This window comes from Glycine max, chromosome 12 (assembly GCF_000004515.6).
Source record: "Glycine max cultivar Williams 82 chromosome 12, Glycine_max_v4.0, whole genome shotgun sequence".
NCBI classification, from domain to species: Eukaryota; Viridiplantae; Streptophyta; class Magnoliopsida; order Fabales; family Fabaceae; genus Glycine; species Glycine max.
In genome coordinates, this window is record NC_038248.2 from 2988905 (window position 1) to 3004958 (window position 16054).

The 16054-nt window shown below is 34.3% G+C and overlaps 3 protein-coding genes across 3 annotated transcripts; 2 read left to right on the plus strand and 1 right to left on the minus strand.

Annotated features, from left to right (window-relative positions):
- Positions 1–659: 659 nt before the first annotated feature.
- LOC100780999 (uncharacterized) lies at positions 660–1823 on the minus strand. Its single transcript, XM_003540625.5, has one exon. It carries the CDS (start codon positions 1569–1571, stop codon positions 918–920), a length of 654 nt encoding a protein of 217 aa, XP_003540673.1. The 5' UTR covers positions 1572–1823; the 3' UTR covers positions 660–917.
- A 3336-nt stretch (positions 1824–5159) lies between these two features.
- Positions 5160–7265, plus strand: LOC100499810 (uncharacterized). The gene is given in 4 exon segments (NM_001249412.2): positions 5160–5227; positions 5320–5394; positions 5542–5676; positions 6898–7265. Coding segments are annotated over 4 exon segments (327 nt in total). The 5' UTR covers positions 5160–5224; the 3' UTR covers positions 7012–7265.
- A 1312-nt stretch (positions 7266–8577) lies between these two features.
- LOC100781540 (uncharacterized) lies at positions 8578–9450 on the plus strand. Its single transcript, XM_003540626.2, has one exon. It carries the CDS (start codon positions 8578–8580, stop codon positions 9448–9450), a length of 873 nt encoding a protein of 290 aa, XP_003540674.2.
- The last annotated feature ends 6604 nt before the right edge of the window (positions 9451–16054 follow it).

Sequence of the window (16054 nt, forward strand, 5' to 3'; positions counted from 1 at the left end):
TTAATCTGTTTTTTGAAATTGAAAGTGTGTTTGGTAAGATTTTTTTTTTCTTTTTTCTGCACCAGTGAGATGTGTCTTGAAACGCATGCCGTTGCAAATTGAACCAAAACCCAAACATACACTTACAACATCTTTAATGATAGACTTAATTTTGAGATAAGTTACTTTTTTTAAAAATCTACAATGTCACATAATTTAAGATTTCTCTCTCTTTTTTTATTTTTTTTTTCTAATGAACAACGATCTTACATGATAGAGATTATGAGTCTATCTCTAGAGTTGAATCTTAGCAAGAATCCATCCTAAATGCAAGAACCATCTCCAAAATCTTACACTAAAAATGTTCTTATTAGTATATTAACTAAATAGCTCACTTATAAGTTGGTTTTATCATTTTTTTTATCATCATACTATAAATTAAGGCTAACTAACTTATTAACTAAGAAGTTATGATCATCATATTTCATTTTTTTATCCCTCTTTTCATTTATCATGACACATTTATCAGTTTCTCTTTTCTTTTCTTTGTTGATTTCTTGCATCTCGAAAATTAAATGTATAATGTTTCATTTTTTTTCACTCTAAACAAACCACATCGACACGACAACTTTGGCATAAAATATTTTCCTTAAAAAAATAGACACAAATATATTCTTAAAAATTTGAATGCATATTATTAGTCGAAACCAGAGAATAGCATCTATTATGTCTTATGCCTCCGGGAAGTTCCCTCAGCTGCATGCTATTCTAACATGTAAAGAATCAGAATCAGAATACCTCGATGATGACATAACATAGAAGAGACAATACTCAAATTGCACCCTTGTTCACACTACGATTCACAACCCATTTGATACATTTTGTTTATTTTTTATTTTAATACTTTATCTACGCTCTTTTTACACAGATATATTTTTTCACATTAAATAATAATCTTCTTCTTCTTTTCTCATCCTCTGTTGCCTAGCAATGAAAGCCTCCACAGTGCGACGAAACTCCTCGTTGCTCATCCCATCTTCAGGGCACGAAATTCGCGCCACTTCTTCAACAGGAGCGGGTTCAATGCTTTTCCTTCCATTCTCAGTCTCACACCTGCGCAACACACGACTATGTTTTTGGCATAAAATCTCTGTCTCACACCTTCTATAACCTTTCTTCAAACCATTATTCACTTGCCCTGTTTTCATCCTCTGTTTTTTCTTGCTATATTCTGCCACAACTGTTTCTGTGTGTCTGTGATTTTTTGTGGTGTTCTGAACGAACTCCTGGTAAAGATCAGGCTCTGGAACGTTGTTACCTTGAGCAGAGAACTGAGCAAAGAGTGCGATGATTATGACATTTCCGATGAGGAAAACAAAGCGGGGGCTGTTCATGAAGAGTGACAAGTCCTTGAAGTACACGCTGGAGTTTTTTACTGCTACTGGTAGCTGCATGGAGAACCTTGAAATGAAGACCAAAATGGTACACACTTCAATGATTCGAATGAAGCTTGCGACCCTTCGAAGCTTGCGGTGTTTTAGGATTGCATTGGCTTTCTCTGCTTGGAGGTTGTTGAAACTGAACGAGTCCATTTATGAAGGGTTAATAGAGAGAGAAACAACGTGGGTTGTCTGACTCACTCGAAGGGGAATATAAACTTGTCAATAGCAACAGAACATGATGGTATAGAAAATAGTGCAGAGGTTTCTACACTTGGAAGCATGGATTTGGAGAGGAAGTTGAAGAAAGGAAAGAGAGTGAGTGAATATTATGTGAACTCTGTTTGAACAGAGTGGCTCTGTTTGTTGCGTTGCTAGGAAGTTGTGCTATTCCTCTTGGTCTTGGCCCCCTCTTCTTTTATAGACCCGAATCCAACCTATTTAGAAAATACTAAAATAAAAATCTCTCAAATCTCAATATTCCATTATCTACTTTTCTTTATCCTTGCCCTGTATATGTATCAAATTATCTCTACTTTTCTGCTACGTCATTCAGCAAAGCAGTTGCTAACGCAATGTATAGTTTTATTAGTTAAAGTTTTTATATATTTAAGTTATGAATAATGTATGCAACTGCTGCAAACAGAATTAATAACTAGGTTAGATTTTAAAATACAACTTTATATAAAATGTTTGTATTGGTTGGTAGTGGAAGTAACTCAATCAAATATTTAAGAATGTAATCTTAGATTTGTTTTCAGAATTTAAATAGGTTCCAAAAAGGCCGTATTACTATAAAGGCTCTTGTTCATTTTATTTTACTTAATATGTAATTTCCATTTTTTTTAATTTTAAAATTGAAATATTTAGTGATTCTATTTTAAAAAATTCATCATTTTGATTTCTCTATTTTAAAATATAAAACATTTAGTCTTCATATTTTAAAAAATCCATAATTTTAATTTTCATATTTTAAAAAATCCACTATTTTTATTTAATATTTAATTTTGCTACATCTTATTTCTTATTTTATAATTCATTAAATTATTTCTTGATGATACCTTAAATGAATATATTAAATTTAAAATTCAATTGAACCAAAACAAAAAGAGATAAAACATATATAAAATTAAAAATTTAATCAAAATTACAAAATTTCTAAAATCAAAGGATGAAAATCACAAAATTTTGATAATAGAAGAATCAAATGTTAATTTTAAAATAAAAAACAAAAAATTACGAATTTAATAAAATAAATAGATCAAAATTACATTTAATCCCTCGTAAAATTTACTATTAAAGCTACATATAAAAGTTAAAAAGAATAAAATAAATTTCATATTTTTTCATTAAGCAAAGAGAATATACTTATATAGTTCTAAGTAATATTAACCAACTCATAATAATTATTCAAGTGTGAATATTATATTATTCTAACATAAGTAATATAAAAACTATCATTTATAAAAAAAAACATATTTAAAGTAATCTTTAGACCATTTAATTTTGAGCCTAAAACTCATCCTGTTGAGTAAAAAATAGTCCAAGAAAAATACATAAATCACCATCACCCTCTGTATACATTCTACTTTGAATTATGGATCGAACCTGGAATGTGCTGTTCTGAAGTATTTATTCTGAGTATTAATTTTTCAATCCGGTAGTAAATGAGAAGAACATAGAATAGAAGATGAGAAACACTAATCATACACGCCTTACCCCCTTTAACACTCGTTAAGAAAATGACAAGCACTCTTCCTTCTATCTGCATTTCTTGCTTAGATTATATTCCCTCAAGGCTCAAAAATAAAAAATAAAAAAGCCTTTGATTCAACTTTCAAACGGTTCCCAGTCCCCCTTCAGCCCTCAATAATAGACCCACCAATAATGTAAAAGGATGCAACTATTCTGCCTCCGGATGGAACATTGCATGCAGGAAAAATAAATTGTTTGTTCAAATAAAATACTTTCATTATATTCACGAATGATATCTATACATAACTTTTAGAATAAATTGTATCAGATTGTCTTAGAATGAGATTAGTCTTATGTGAGTCAGTAGACATGTAGTACAATTATCAATGCCTTAAAATTTCGAATAAGAACATGATGTGACATTAATGTTTCAAATTCAATCAATCATTCTCAGCTTCTTACGATATTTTTGAGTTATCTTCTGGATATGGTTCCGGATTCTGCATTATTGAAATCAGGTCCTTCCCACAGAATCACTAAAAAACGATGGGGAGCACTATAGATATTGGTGTTCCCTTCAAGCATTGCTTCTTGTTGTATGCATCCCTTGCTTCTAGTAGCCACCAAACGGAATCTCCACGTTGGTGGAAGGTAACTGGTCATGGGATCTGGTATAGAATTCAGGATAATACCTCTTATATAAAGTCAAAAGGTGAAACTAGTTACATCTAAAAAATTATGAGTCAAATTTTGAATACATTAGTAGACCGCATAAAGATTTATTTGATTAACTTCTATCTAAAGTATGGAAAAGGTTTTAGATTTAGAAGACTGAAAAAAGGTTCGTTAAACGCTTTACTACTGCTATGCCATAATAGATCTAAATATTTGTCTTAGATTGTATTGGAGTTCATAAAAGTAGAATAAATTAAAGAAAATATATAGTTTTTTTTGGTGTCGAGAAATTATAAAATATATAGATTGGAGATAGAGGAGAAAGAAATTCACTATGTACATCTTTTTTTTTGGTGGCTTCACTATGTACATCTTTCGCAAGTTCACTGAACTTGTTTCATCATGTTGACGGGTTTTTTTTGCATGTGTTATCTAAAAAAATGGAGGATTCAAAGATTATTTGTTTCATCGTATAGGAGTTTCATAAAACTTCTTCTGAAGAATCTTTTATTATACTCAAAAATTAAAAATATTCAAATTTTTATACAATTTAAAATATCACTAGTCTAAAACGAATTTGGCTGCGATGGCTACAAACATGAAACATCACTGCACAGTCGCCTCAATAGTCTGCCCTTTGCTCCTCACCCTTTCATATCCCAATATGAAAGAGATATTCATAAGCAAGAGAGAACCTCAAAATAGTCGATGGATCAACTATTAATTTAGATTTTGAGGGAATAAATTTTGAACCTAATATTAGGAAATCGATTTATCAAGAAAACCATAAATCCAAGTTCCTACAATACCCACCAATGTTCTCAAGAGATGAATATTAGTATTAAATTATAAATAAGACAAGATTTTGAAACTCGTTAAAATAAAGATAGACAACAATGTTTTTTTTCCCTTCCAACCTTCTCTGAAGAACAAACCCAGAAATTTAGGACAATTTTTTATTAATATTTAGAATAGAAATAATATTTTTTTTAAATGACTAGCAAATTATTGTAGTGATAACAAAATAAAATATCCCTAAAAGAAAAGTAAAGAAATACATCCTATTGAAAATTTTATTTTATTTTCTCTACTCAACAACATAGGTTAAGAGGTATGAGATGTATTTTAACTATTTTCATTTAATAACATAAAAATCAAAGATTGAATAATTTTTATATTTTTAATACAATATTTTTTTTTCATTTAACCCACATGTCGAGATGCAGTACAGAAGTATCGAGAACAACCTTTCAACCCATTGGGCTTTACATCGGGCCTGTGCCTAGACCGGACCAAATACGAAGCAGAAAACGGATTTGATACATGCCAGGTGCCTCTTATAAAGAACCTAGGGTTTGTGTTCGTGTGGTTGCGCCTCTGCTTGCAAGAGTGAAAACCTTCTCTTACCCTTCTCTCAAGTTTCAAGAGATTTCATCATGGTGCGTTTCTCTGATCTCTTTCTTTCTCCTATTCGATGATACTTATCTCATCTCATTTCTGCAATTGACTTGGTGGGTTTGATTGCTTGCAGGCTCCAAAGAAGGACAAGGCTCCACCACCTTCCTCCAAGCCCGCCAAATCTGGCGGTGGCAAGCAGAAGAAGAAGGTTCATTTCTCGTCAAAGTTTCATTTTTTCTTAGTCTTATAGCCGTTTGGTCAATTGGGTCTTCCTGGGTCGGTGACTTCAACTTTGTGTGTGATTAATGCAATATAAGGAGATATGTGATGTTGTGGTCAAATTTGTGTTTAACAGAAGTGGAGCAAGGGAAAGCAAAAGGAGAAGGTGAACAATATGGTGCTGTTTGATCAGGGCACCTATGACAAGCTCCTTTCTGAAGCTCCCAAATACAAGCTCATCACTCCTTCCATTCTCTCTGATCGTTTGAGGGTATTTTTTTTAATTTGTTGTTAATGCAATTTTCGCTTGTTTCTTAGATTTGTTCATATTGATTGCAGATTGTATGTGTTGTTGTTGCTTTGACGCGTGTTCTGTTTTGTGAGCCAACATGGGCTAGCTGGCTACCGCATTATTTGATCTGTCATTGGTTGTGTTTTATTTGTTTTATACTAAGATTTAAGCGTAGTATAACTGCATTTCCTGTTTTGGTTTGTGGCTTCATTCCCTGCTGCTTCATTACCCAAGACTAAATGCGTTTATGGTTCTGCTAGTTTTTGGAGAAGTAATTGTTAATTTTTGTTAGCTTCAGGAGAGAACTTTTAAAGAAAGAGCTATTGTTTTCCTAAATGTTACCTTGACTTGGGCCAATCATGAGTTTGAACACGTGATTTTCTTTGTGCTGTTTTGTTGGCTATTGTTTTGGATAGTTTTGTTGGATTTGTGATTCTGTTTCAGGGTATTTCTATTTTCTAAAATGCATGTGGAAACTGATTATCTCTTGAGAAAACCAAAAGACAATATTCTCTCACATCTTGACGTGATATTTAGTTGCTTGTATGTTATAAAAATATAAACTGTTGATTTTCCATCAATTATTGTCAATTTCATATTTCATCCTTCATATTTGAGATTCTAATTTCTTTCAGATTTTAAAGTATTTTTCCTTGATAATTTCCCTCTATGTTTGTTAGTTTAGGGGGATAATATTCATTCAACATTAAAATTAAAAGTAAACTTAGTTTTGGTGAATTTTTAGGACAGAAAGTACTGTGTATCTGGTTAGGATTCAAGAGCTGGCATCTTGTAGGACATATACATGTAATTGTTGTAGTTGAAAATTCAGATTTCTTATTTTCAGTTTGCTTTGTGGCAATGCCCTTGGACACATGTTTACTATACTTTTGTTATGCATTTCAAGTAGTTTAATCCTTGTTTACTCATTTTGAATTGGTACATTTCAAGTAGCATTTGTACCTTGTCCTACGCCTGATAGTCTGAAATTTGATGTCAGTTTGATAATGTTATTGTTGTGCACTTTTTTTGTCTTCAATTTAAGCCTCCCTTTGTAATGCACACTCATACTTACACTTGCATGCATGCAAGAATATTATGATTGTCAATGCCTGAGCACTATATGAGTAATGCTTTATCACAAAAATAAATTATATATCAAATAATATATAATATAATCATTTTACATGAATTTTACAGATTAATGGATCACTTGCAAGGAAGGCTATAAGAGAATTGATGGCAAGAGGTTCTATCAGGATGGTGTCTGCCCATGCAAGTCAGCAAATTTATACCAGGGCAACAAACACCTAGGTGGTGAACTGATCTTAGTTTACGGAGTATTGGTAGGAATAGTGAAGTATTGTTCTTTTGAAGTTTGAGATGCATCTCATATAGCTTCTATCAGATCTAGATTGTTGCTGAATCCGAGGCTGAGATTGTATTTTTGGTTTCCTTCAATGTTTTATCTTTTTGGATATTATGGCAGTTGTCTTATACTTGTTTTGTTTACTTGAATGAATTGTTAATGTGGCGGAGATTCTTTTTGAAAGCCAAACCTAATTGGAATATATTCGTGTGGTGTTTTGTTATTTGTGATTTTACCAGGTGGGTATAGTAGTTAGTACACGAGTTCAGATGATTTTATTTGATTCGCAGTATATCCACGCTGTAAATACACCATCTAAAATTTGGGATTTCCATTGCGTGGGAGGGTAAATTTTTTTTTTATTTGTCCTTTTTTTTATTTCTTCAATGGTAAGCTGATGCTGATGGTTGCAATATCCTTCATGGATCTTAATAAATTCTGTTTCTTGGGGCCTTAGCCCCTTTGTTCACAAAAAAATAGTTGATGTTTGATTAATTTGTTTTCCAATTTCATTTTTTCCTTTCCTTTTTTATTTTTCTTCCCTTTCTTTGTCACTGCCCTAAGAAGTTGGTAAAGTGAATGTGGAAAATTATTGGCCAAGCAATATGCTAATATTTGTGTCAGCTTTTATTGCATGGGCATAATGCGTGTATGCATGCTGACAATGTGCCACTGTGTGCTTGCATGCGTTCGAACACCTTTTGATGTACGTCTTACTATGTAGGTAATGCGCCCGTGCAGGCAAATGAGGACAATTTGTTGAACTAAAGAAGGGGTTGAATTTGTAGAAAACACTATTTAAGAATTTTTATCCTTTTTAATGTGAATATGAAGGGATCCCAGTGTCCCGTTTATGTTCTGTACTTTGCTGTAGTATAGGATTCGCAATCACTGTCAAAATCAATGGTGGTTTAGGGTACAATCTAGCAACTTAGCAGCATGTTATAATCCTAAATATTTCAATCAAATGAATCAGGCATCTAGGCAGAGTGCATAACCAACCAGAAAGCAAAAGTAGCTGCAAACAATCTTGAATAGTAATAGCTTTCTGGTATAGAAAGAAATAAAATAAAAATTATTCGTTTAATACATATATTCGTGGTCTGGGGTTTGGGAACAAGAATCGAGCAGCACCTGATATAAGGAACATTTTCAGTGTATCCATCACACGCATGATGCGCCCTTTGATTTTATAAATCAGAGACCTGTTTAAGCTTAGGAATGCACTCATTTAGCCCCTTGTATGGCAGATTCCTGAGTTGGAAATTGGCAATGAGCTGGGAACCATGGTGCGAGGGAAGCAGTTCACAGACAGCACCAAGGTGTCCTAAACAACCATATCATGATGATGATATGATGATATTCTATGAGAACTTTGTGACACTTTTGAGAGGAGTATATTCCTCGTGTCTCCCCCAACAACTTGGCTATAAATTTATATATATGTAGCATATGGTAGCACCAAGTACATCATTGTAGCCTCACTTGTCTAAGAAAGGAATTTGACTGCAATGGCTGCGAACATGAAAACATCACTGCATAATCGCTCCAATAGTGTGCCCTCTGCACCTCACCCATTCATTTCACAATACGAAGAGCAATTGCACAGATTGAAGGCTTCTGAAGCCACCTCATCATCATCAATAAGCAGTAAATTTGATGGTTTGCATGCTTTGCATGAATACACTGATAAGATTCTTCAATTGCCAACCATACAACAAGCGTTGGCAAAAGAATCCTGCAAAACACAGGTTGATGAGTTACTAGAAGGGTCTTTGAGGCTCCTTGATATCTGTAGAGCCACCAAGGGTGTCCTGCTACAATCTACAGAAAGCAGAAATGGACTTCAATTAAGTGTTCGCAGGAGAGGGGGTGAAGCAGCATTCAAAGTTGAGGGTGGCAAATACATGCCATCAAGGAAGAAGGCAAAGAAGACTATTCAGAAGGCCTTAGAAAAAATCAAGGAATTTAAGAAGGGTCTTATCTTAACTTCCTCAAACACGGACAATGAGACACTTTCAATGATCAGAAACTTCAAAGAAGCTGAAGCTGCCACTCTGGTTCAACTAGAGTCTTTGTTATCTTTTATCTCTGGCTCAAGAGGGAAACCAAAAGAGAGAAGGTGGTTAATTGTCTCCAAGTTGATGCAGCCTAACAGAGTACACTGTGATTCTGATCAATCAAACACAAATGAATTTGAGGAGTTGGATAGAGTATTGCAGTCTCTCTTTCACAAGCCTTGCAGTAATATGTCTGTTGAGACTTTCCAAAACCATATCGAAAATTTGGAGTTGTGCATTCAGGGTCTAGAGGCAGGAATTGAGCGCCTTGAAAGGCAACTAATTAGGAAAAGAGTTTCCCTTCTTAACATCTATAATCACTGAATTCATTTTGACCTCATTGAGCATTGACTATGATATGAGTATCACATACTTGTACATGAATGTAACTAAGATTTTACAAATGATTATGTATTATCCAACACTCGAATTCTTGATGTTACGTTTATCCTTCTTTCCCCCACTTTCCCTCCTTTCCTCAAATAGATTGATATAGCTCCAATATATTATTTTTCTTTGGGGATAAATCTACTCTTGTTTGGAAACAAGTACTACAAAAGAGTTAAGGTGTTAAGAAGTTTGAAGCATTGATGTCTAAATAATTTGATTAATCAATCATTTAAGTTACCAAAAAAAACGTGTTTAATATGGTTAATAGGCTGTTTTTTCTTTTATCTAAAAAACATGTTATGGTCTAATTCAAACCTTCACGTTTCTAAGCATATTATCTCCAACCACGTTGTAGACTTAGTTCAAGTATTGAAATCCACACGGTGTTTTGGATGAATATCGAAGATGATTGAGTTGGTTGTTGAACACTAATCAAGATGTATTATTGCCTCAATTATAAGTCATGGGCTCAAATTTCATTTGGTGAATGCAATGAACCATTTGATGCGTGGCTTCTTGTTTTTGAGGACAATTAAATCAATAAGCACTTTCTTTATGCTATCTTTCTACCTAATAGAAAAACAGCACAGCAAAATCCATAATACATTATCAACGCCAGAACTCAAATTGTGTTACAAAAAGAAATTATTTGGCAATAATATTTCAGCAACTTCCACATAATTGATAATTCCTCACAATCAAGGAAAAAAATCCGTCACTTTCGTTGTACCTGATCCCTAGTTTGTGTTGGAGGATTTAAATTAATGACTTGCCAAATAAGTTGGTAAGACAAGGGATTGAAAACTCGCTAATATGGTAAGACAAGGGATCCCTAGTAATTATTTTCTGGGTATGGTAATTCATACCCAGAAAATAAGAGACTTCTTTGGTAAATTCTATTGATTCCACGTTCATACGAGTCAGACTACCATGAATAGGATAAGGAATTATAAAATATATACAAGGTGGTTACTATTGCATTGTAGCTGGGCAGGGTATCATAAGCTACATTCATGCATATACATAAATATCAACAAATTAATTATGACTTGGGAACACTGCATCAACATTATAATCCAGATATGACCAACCATAGATGTCTGAAGATTAAGAGATACCCCCCAAATAATTTTATTTATGTCTTAAACGAAATTGTTATTTATAAATAGAACTGCTTCCCCTCCTGCAGACAAATTCTGATTATAATGTTGATGCAGTGTTCCCAAATTGTTCCAGCTTGAATTTTTATATCTTGGATCTATAATGATGATGAAGATATGACAATGGTATCACATCTACAGCGGAAACAATATTCATGTGATTCCCAAAAATTAAAAATTGTAGGATGAGTTGTGAAGCTTGGTTCATGGGAAGCATTGAGCAAACAATGCTGTGGTAGCGTTAAAATGATAAGATCCAAATTAAGAATAATTGAGTTGCATACCCACTTTGTGACATTTGAAAATAAAAATATTGTTCATGTCTATTCAATTAGTTTCATATATATACATAAGCACATACCAAATACTTGAGTACTAACCAGAAGTTTAGAACAACTTGTATTCTTAATCACTAAGCCGCCTCTTCTCTGAGAAGAAAAAATGGCAGCCATAGAAACAAACACAAAGAGCTCCCTGCATATTCGCAGCAACAGCTTGCCCTCCGCACCTCACCCCTTGTTGGTTAAATTTGAAAATCGAGATAATCCTGGATAAATCTGAAGTCGTGTATAAACACTTTCAGATTGAATCAAATTTCGGGGTTCAACCAAAATTGTTCAATCGGATAAAATCAGAAGATTATAAATCAAGAGTTTTGTTTTGGTCTTGTGAGTTTTTCACATGTTATGCTTTCTGAACCAGGATGATTATTTATAATCAAAGAACAGGTGGTTTTTGGCGGTTGAAGGAAGTTATGGAAGTTTTATCCTTTAAAATAAAACGGTTGGCGGTTGATGGAAGTTTATCTTTTTAAAAAACTGTCTTTTCTTGAAAAATAACTTCCATGTAACTTCCAAAATTTGACTTCCATGTAACTTCCAAAATTTGCCTAAACCGAGCATCTCGTTATTACATTAAAACAAGCGTGCACTCTTATTTTAACATAATAAAGAGATCAATTACACTAAAATGTCCAACAAACCTCCCCCATTTTAGTGTAATTACCGATCAAATCACCAAAGTCATAACATACCACAAACTACTGCATAGATGAAATATCGTGACGATTGAATTTCATCTTAGCAAATTACACGTTTCAAATATTCGAATATCAGGGTGTCACTAAGGATTGAACCCTTTCTATTCATAATGAATACATGAAGATAATCTGCACAATAGTTTATAACATTACTCTTGCTCGACACTAGTTTTACTAGCCTGTGTCCCTATCCTTCATAAGCATATCAAAGCCAAGTCCCAGCTTCTTGAAGCGGCTAAACTTCATGCTTATATAGGTAGTCCTTTTCTTTCTTGCACCTGTAAATGCAATTTTTCAAAAGAACCATTGAGAAGTTATACTTCAACCTCCTTAACTTACAGAACCGAACACATTCCTTTTGGGATACTTTCGATGATGTGTTCCAATCTCTACATGTTAAGCTTTCCACATTGAATTCAACACCTAATGTCATATTAGATGGGAATTGGGTATCTTAACATAAGAGATTTCAGATGGACTTTAATCCTAATCCCACAGCCGACCTTTTTACGAGATCTCTACTTAACCCTTTGGTTAAATGATCGGCCAAATTATGCTGAGTTCTCACAAACTCCACTGATATCACACCATGCATGATTAACTCCCGAACCATGTTGTGTCTAACACCCAAGTGTCTAGACTTCCCATTATACACTTGACTATATGCCTTAGCCAAAGTTGCCTGACTATCACACCTGATAGACATGGGAGGTATAGGTTTGGGCCACAATGGAATCTCATAGATTAGATTTCTTAGCCACTCAGCTTCTTTACCAGCTGCTGCTAAAGCTACAAATTCAGATTCCATTGTTGAATTTGTAATGCAGGTCTGTTTCTTGGATGCCCAAGAGATAGCACCTCCTCCAAGGAGGAATACCCAACCACTTGTGGATGAATAATCCTCCATATTGGTTATCCAACTTGCATCAGAGTAACCTTCAATAACCGAAGGAAATCCAGTATATGTCAAACCATAGTCAATGGTTCCCTTTAAGTACTTGAATACTCTATTCATAGCTTGCCAATGATGAGAACTAGGATTACTTGTAAACCTACTGAGTTTAGCAACAGCATAAGCTATATCAGGCCTAGTACTAATCATTGCATACATGAGTGATCCTATCGCCCTTGAGTATTCAAGTTGAGACACTGCTACACCTTTATTAGATAATAGCTTCAGGTTAGGATCAATGGGAGTACTTACCGGAGAACAATCTTTAAAATTAAATTTATCCAATATCTTCTCAATATAATGTGATTGAGAGATGGAAATACCATTGTTTCCACGTTTGATCTTTATTCCTAAGATCACATCCGCCTCCCCCATATCTTTCATATCAAACTTAGAAGACAAAAATGCCTTAGTTTCATCAACTTGATCTTGGTCGGTACCAAAGATCAACATGTCGTCTACATACAGACAAATGATAACTCCTTTGCCATGAGTATCAAACTTGCTGTATAGACATTTATCTGCTTGGTTTATAACAAAACCACTAGACAACACAACCTCATCAAATTTTTGATGCCATTGCTTAGGCGCTTGTTTCAAGCCATAAAGAGATTTCATCAGTTTACACACCTTATTTTCATTTCCTGGCATAACAAACCCTTCAGGTTGTTTCATGTATATCTCTTCATCCAATTCACCATTTAAGAATGCAGTTTTCACATCCATTTGGTGAATCATCAGATTGTGGATAGCAGCAAGTGCTAACAACAGTCTAATAGTGGATATCCTAGCAACAGGAGCATATGTATCGAAAAAATCAATACCCTCCTTTTGCCTAAAGCCTTGGATAACCAATCTGGCTTTGTACTTGTCAACAGTACCATCCACTTTCATCTTTCTCCTAAAGATCATCTTACATCCTAATGGCTTACATCCAGGAGGTAAGTCAACCAATTTCCATGTATTATTTTGCATGATGGAATCCATCTCACTTTGGATTGCTTCTTTCCAGAATACAACATCCCTTGAAGCCATTGCTTCACTAAAAGTCTTTGGGTCTTCCTCAACATTAAGGCAATATTGATATTGAAATTCAATATCATTCCTTGACCCTTCAACCAAATAGAGTTGAAAGTCATCACCAAATGACTTAGCTTTTCTTACTCTCGTACTCTTTCTAGTTTCAGTACTAGTTGAAGGTATATCCTCAATATTAACTGAGACTTTCGACATGGAATTCATGTCTTTTGGCCTAGGTATAGATGTAAACCTTTGTTCATCAAAGATAGCATCCCGTGACTCTATAACCGAGTTCACAGCAACAGAATCATTAGATTCTAGCACATAGAATCTATATGCTTTAGAATGTTCAGCATATCCAATAAATATGCAATCTATACCTCTTTCACCTATGGTTTTCCTTTTAGGTTCTGTAAGCCTGACTACAGCCCTACATCCCCAAATTTTGAGATAACTCAAATTTGGTGTCTTTTTGTGCCAAAGTTCATATGGGGTAACCTTATTCCTTTTGTTAGGAATTCGGTTCAACAAGTAACAGGCTGTCAACATAGCCTCACCCCAAAATCCTTCACTTAAACCCGAATAGGATAACATGGAATTCACCATTTCTTTCAAGGTTCTATTCTTCCTTTCGGCTACACCATTCTGTTGTGGTGTATAGGGAGCTGTAGTTTGATGTATTATTCCAGTAGATTGAAAATAAACCGGATCATAATACTCACCTCCCCTATCCGTACGAAGAGTTTTGATTAGCCCATTTTGATGAAGTTCTACCTCTTTCTTATAAATTTTAAATTTATCAAGAGCTTCATCTTTTGTATTTAATAAATATACATAACAATACCTTGATGCATCATCAATAAAAGTAACAAGATATTTTTTATGACCTAATGATGGAGTAGCATGCAAATCACACAAATCACTATGAATAAGGTCTAAGACTTTAGTCTCACTTTTAACATCCTTAAAAGGTTTCCTAGTGATCTTGGTCAACATGCAAGTTTTTCATTTTTCAATGTTCATATCAAAAGGAGGAATCATACTTGTTTTTGACATATCTTTTAATCTTTTGTAATGAACATGTCCTAATCTAGCATGCCAAATTTCTGATTTTGTCATATTAGTTATAGAACTACACGAGGCCATACAAACAGATTCATGAACAAAAGGAACATCAATGTTTAATTTAAACATTCCATTACAACGATAACCAAATCCAACAAACGAACCATGTCTTGACAAGATGTACTTGTCACTTTCAAGTACTTGCTTGAAACCACAATTATTTAAAACCATACCAGACAATAAGTTCTTACGAATACCAGGTACAAATAAGACATTATCCAAATACAAACTTTTTCCGGAAGTAAAAACTAAATTCACACAACCTAATCCTAGGATTGGTTCAGTTGCAACATTGCCCATCTTCACAATAGAGCCATCATCGATTGGTCTAAATTCCTTGAACCAACGACGATCTTTGCACACATGGCTTGTTGCTCCCGAATCAAACCACCAAGCAACGTCATCATCCTGCACATAGAATGCATCAGATATTAGTGATACATAATTTGAATTCGTATTCGAATTAAAATTATTCACTACAATCTGACCTTGTTGCTTTTCAGGATCATTAGACCCACTTGGACCAGCCTTGTTCTTTCCTTTGAACACCCGGCAATCCCTCTTTAAATGACCAGGTTTCCCACACTTCCAACATGACAATTTTGTCTGTTTGTTTGGACCTTTGTTCTTATTTCCTTGAAATTTTCGTTTGTTACCTTTAGCATTGTAATTTTGCTTAACTGTTCCACTTTCCTCTACCATATTAACGGAAGAGGAACCTGCTACGGTTTTATTATTGACTTTGTCAATTTCCTGAGCCCTCAGCGACTCCTCAATCATGAAATGACTGCCGAGTTGAACCAGAGTCAACTCTTCCTTCATATGTTTCAAGGTATGCTTGAAGTCTTTTCAAGAAGAAGACAGTTTATCAATTATAGATGAAACTGCAATGAATTCATCCATTTTCAAATCATGTTGAGTAAACTGACCCAAAATCCGCAGCAGTTCATTATATTGCTCCATAACAGGCCTCGAATCAATCATTTTGTAATTAAAGAAATTACTAACTAAGAATTTGTTACTTGAGGCATCTTCTGCCATATACTTGGATTCAAGAGAGTCCCATAATTCCTTAGCAGACTCAACATTTTGATAAATATCAAAGAGAGAGTCAGACATACCGTTCAGAATGTGTCCACGACAAATGTAATCGTCGTTCTCCCATTTCGAACGCTTCCTTGTTTGATCCAGAGTTTCGCCTTCCATATACACCGGCATCGGTGTACTCAGCACATACACCAC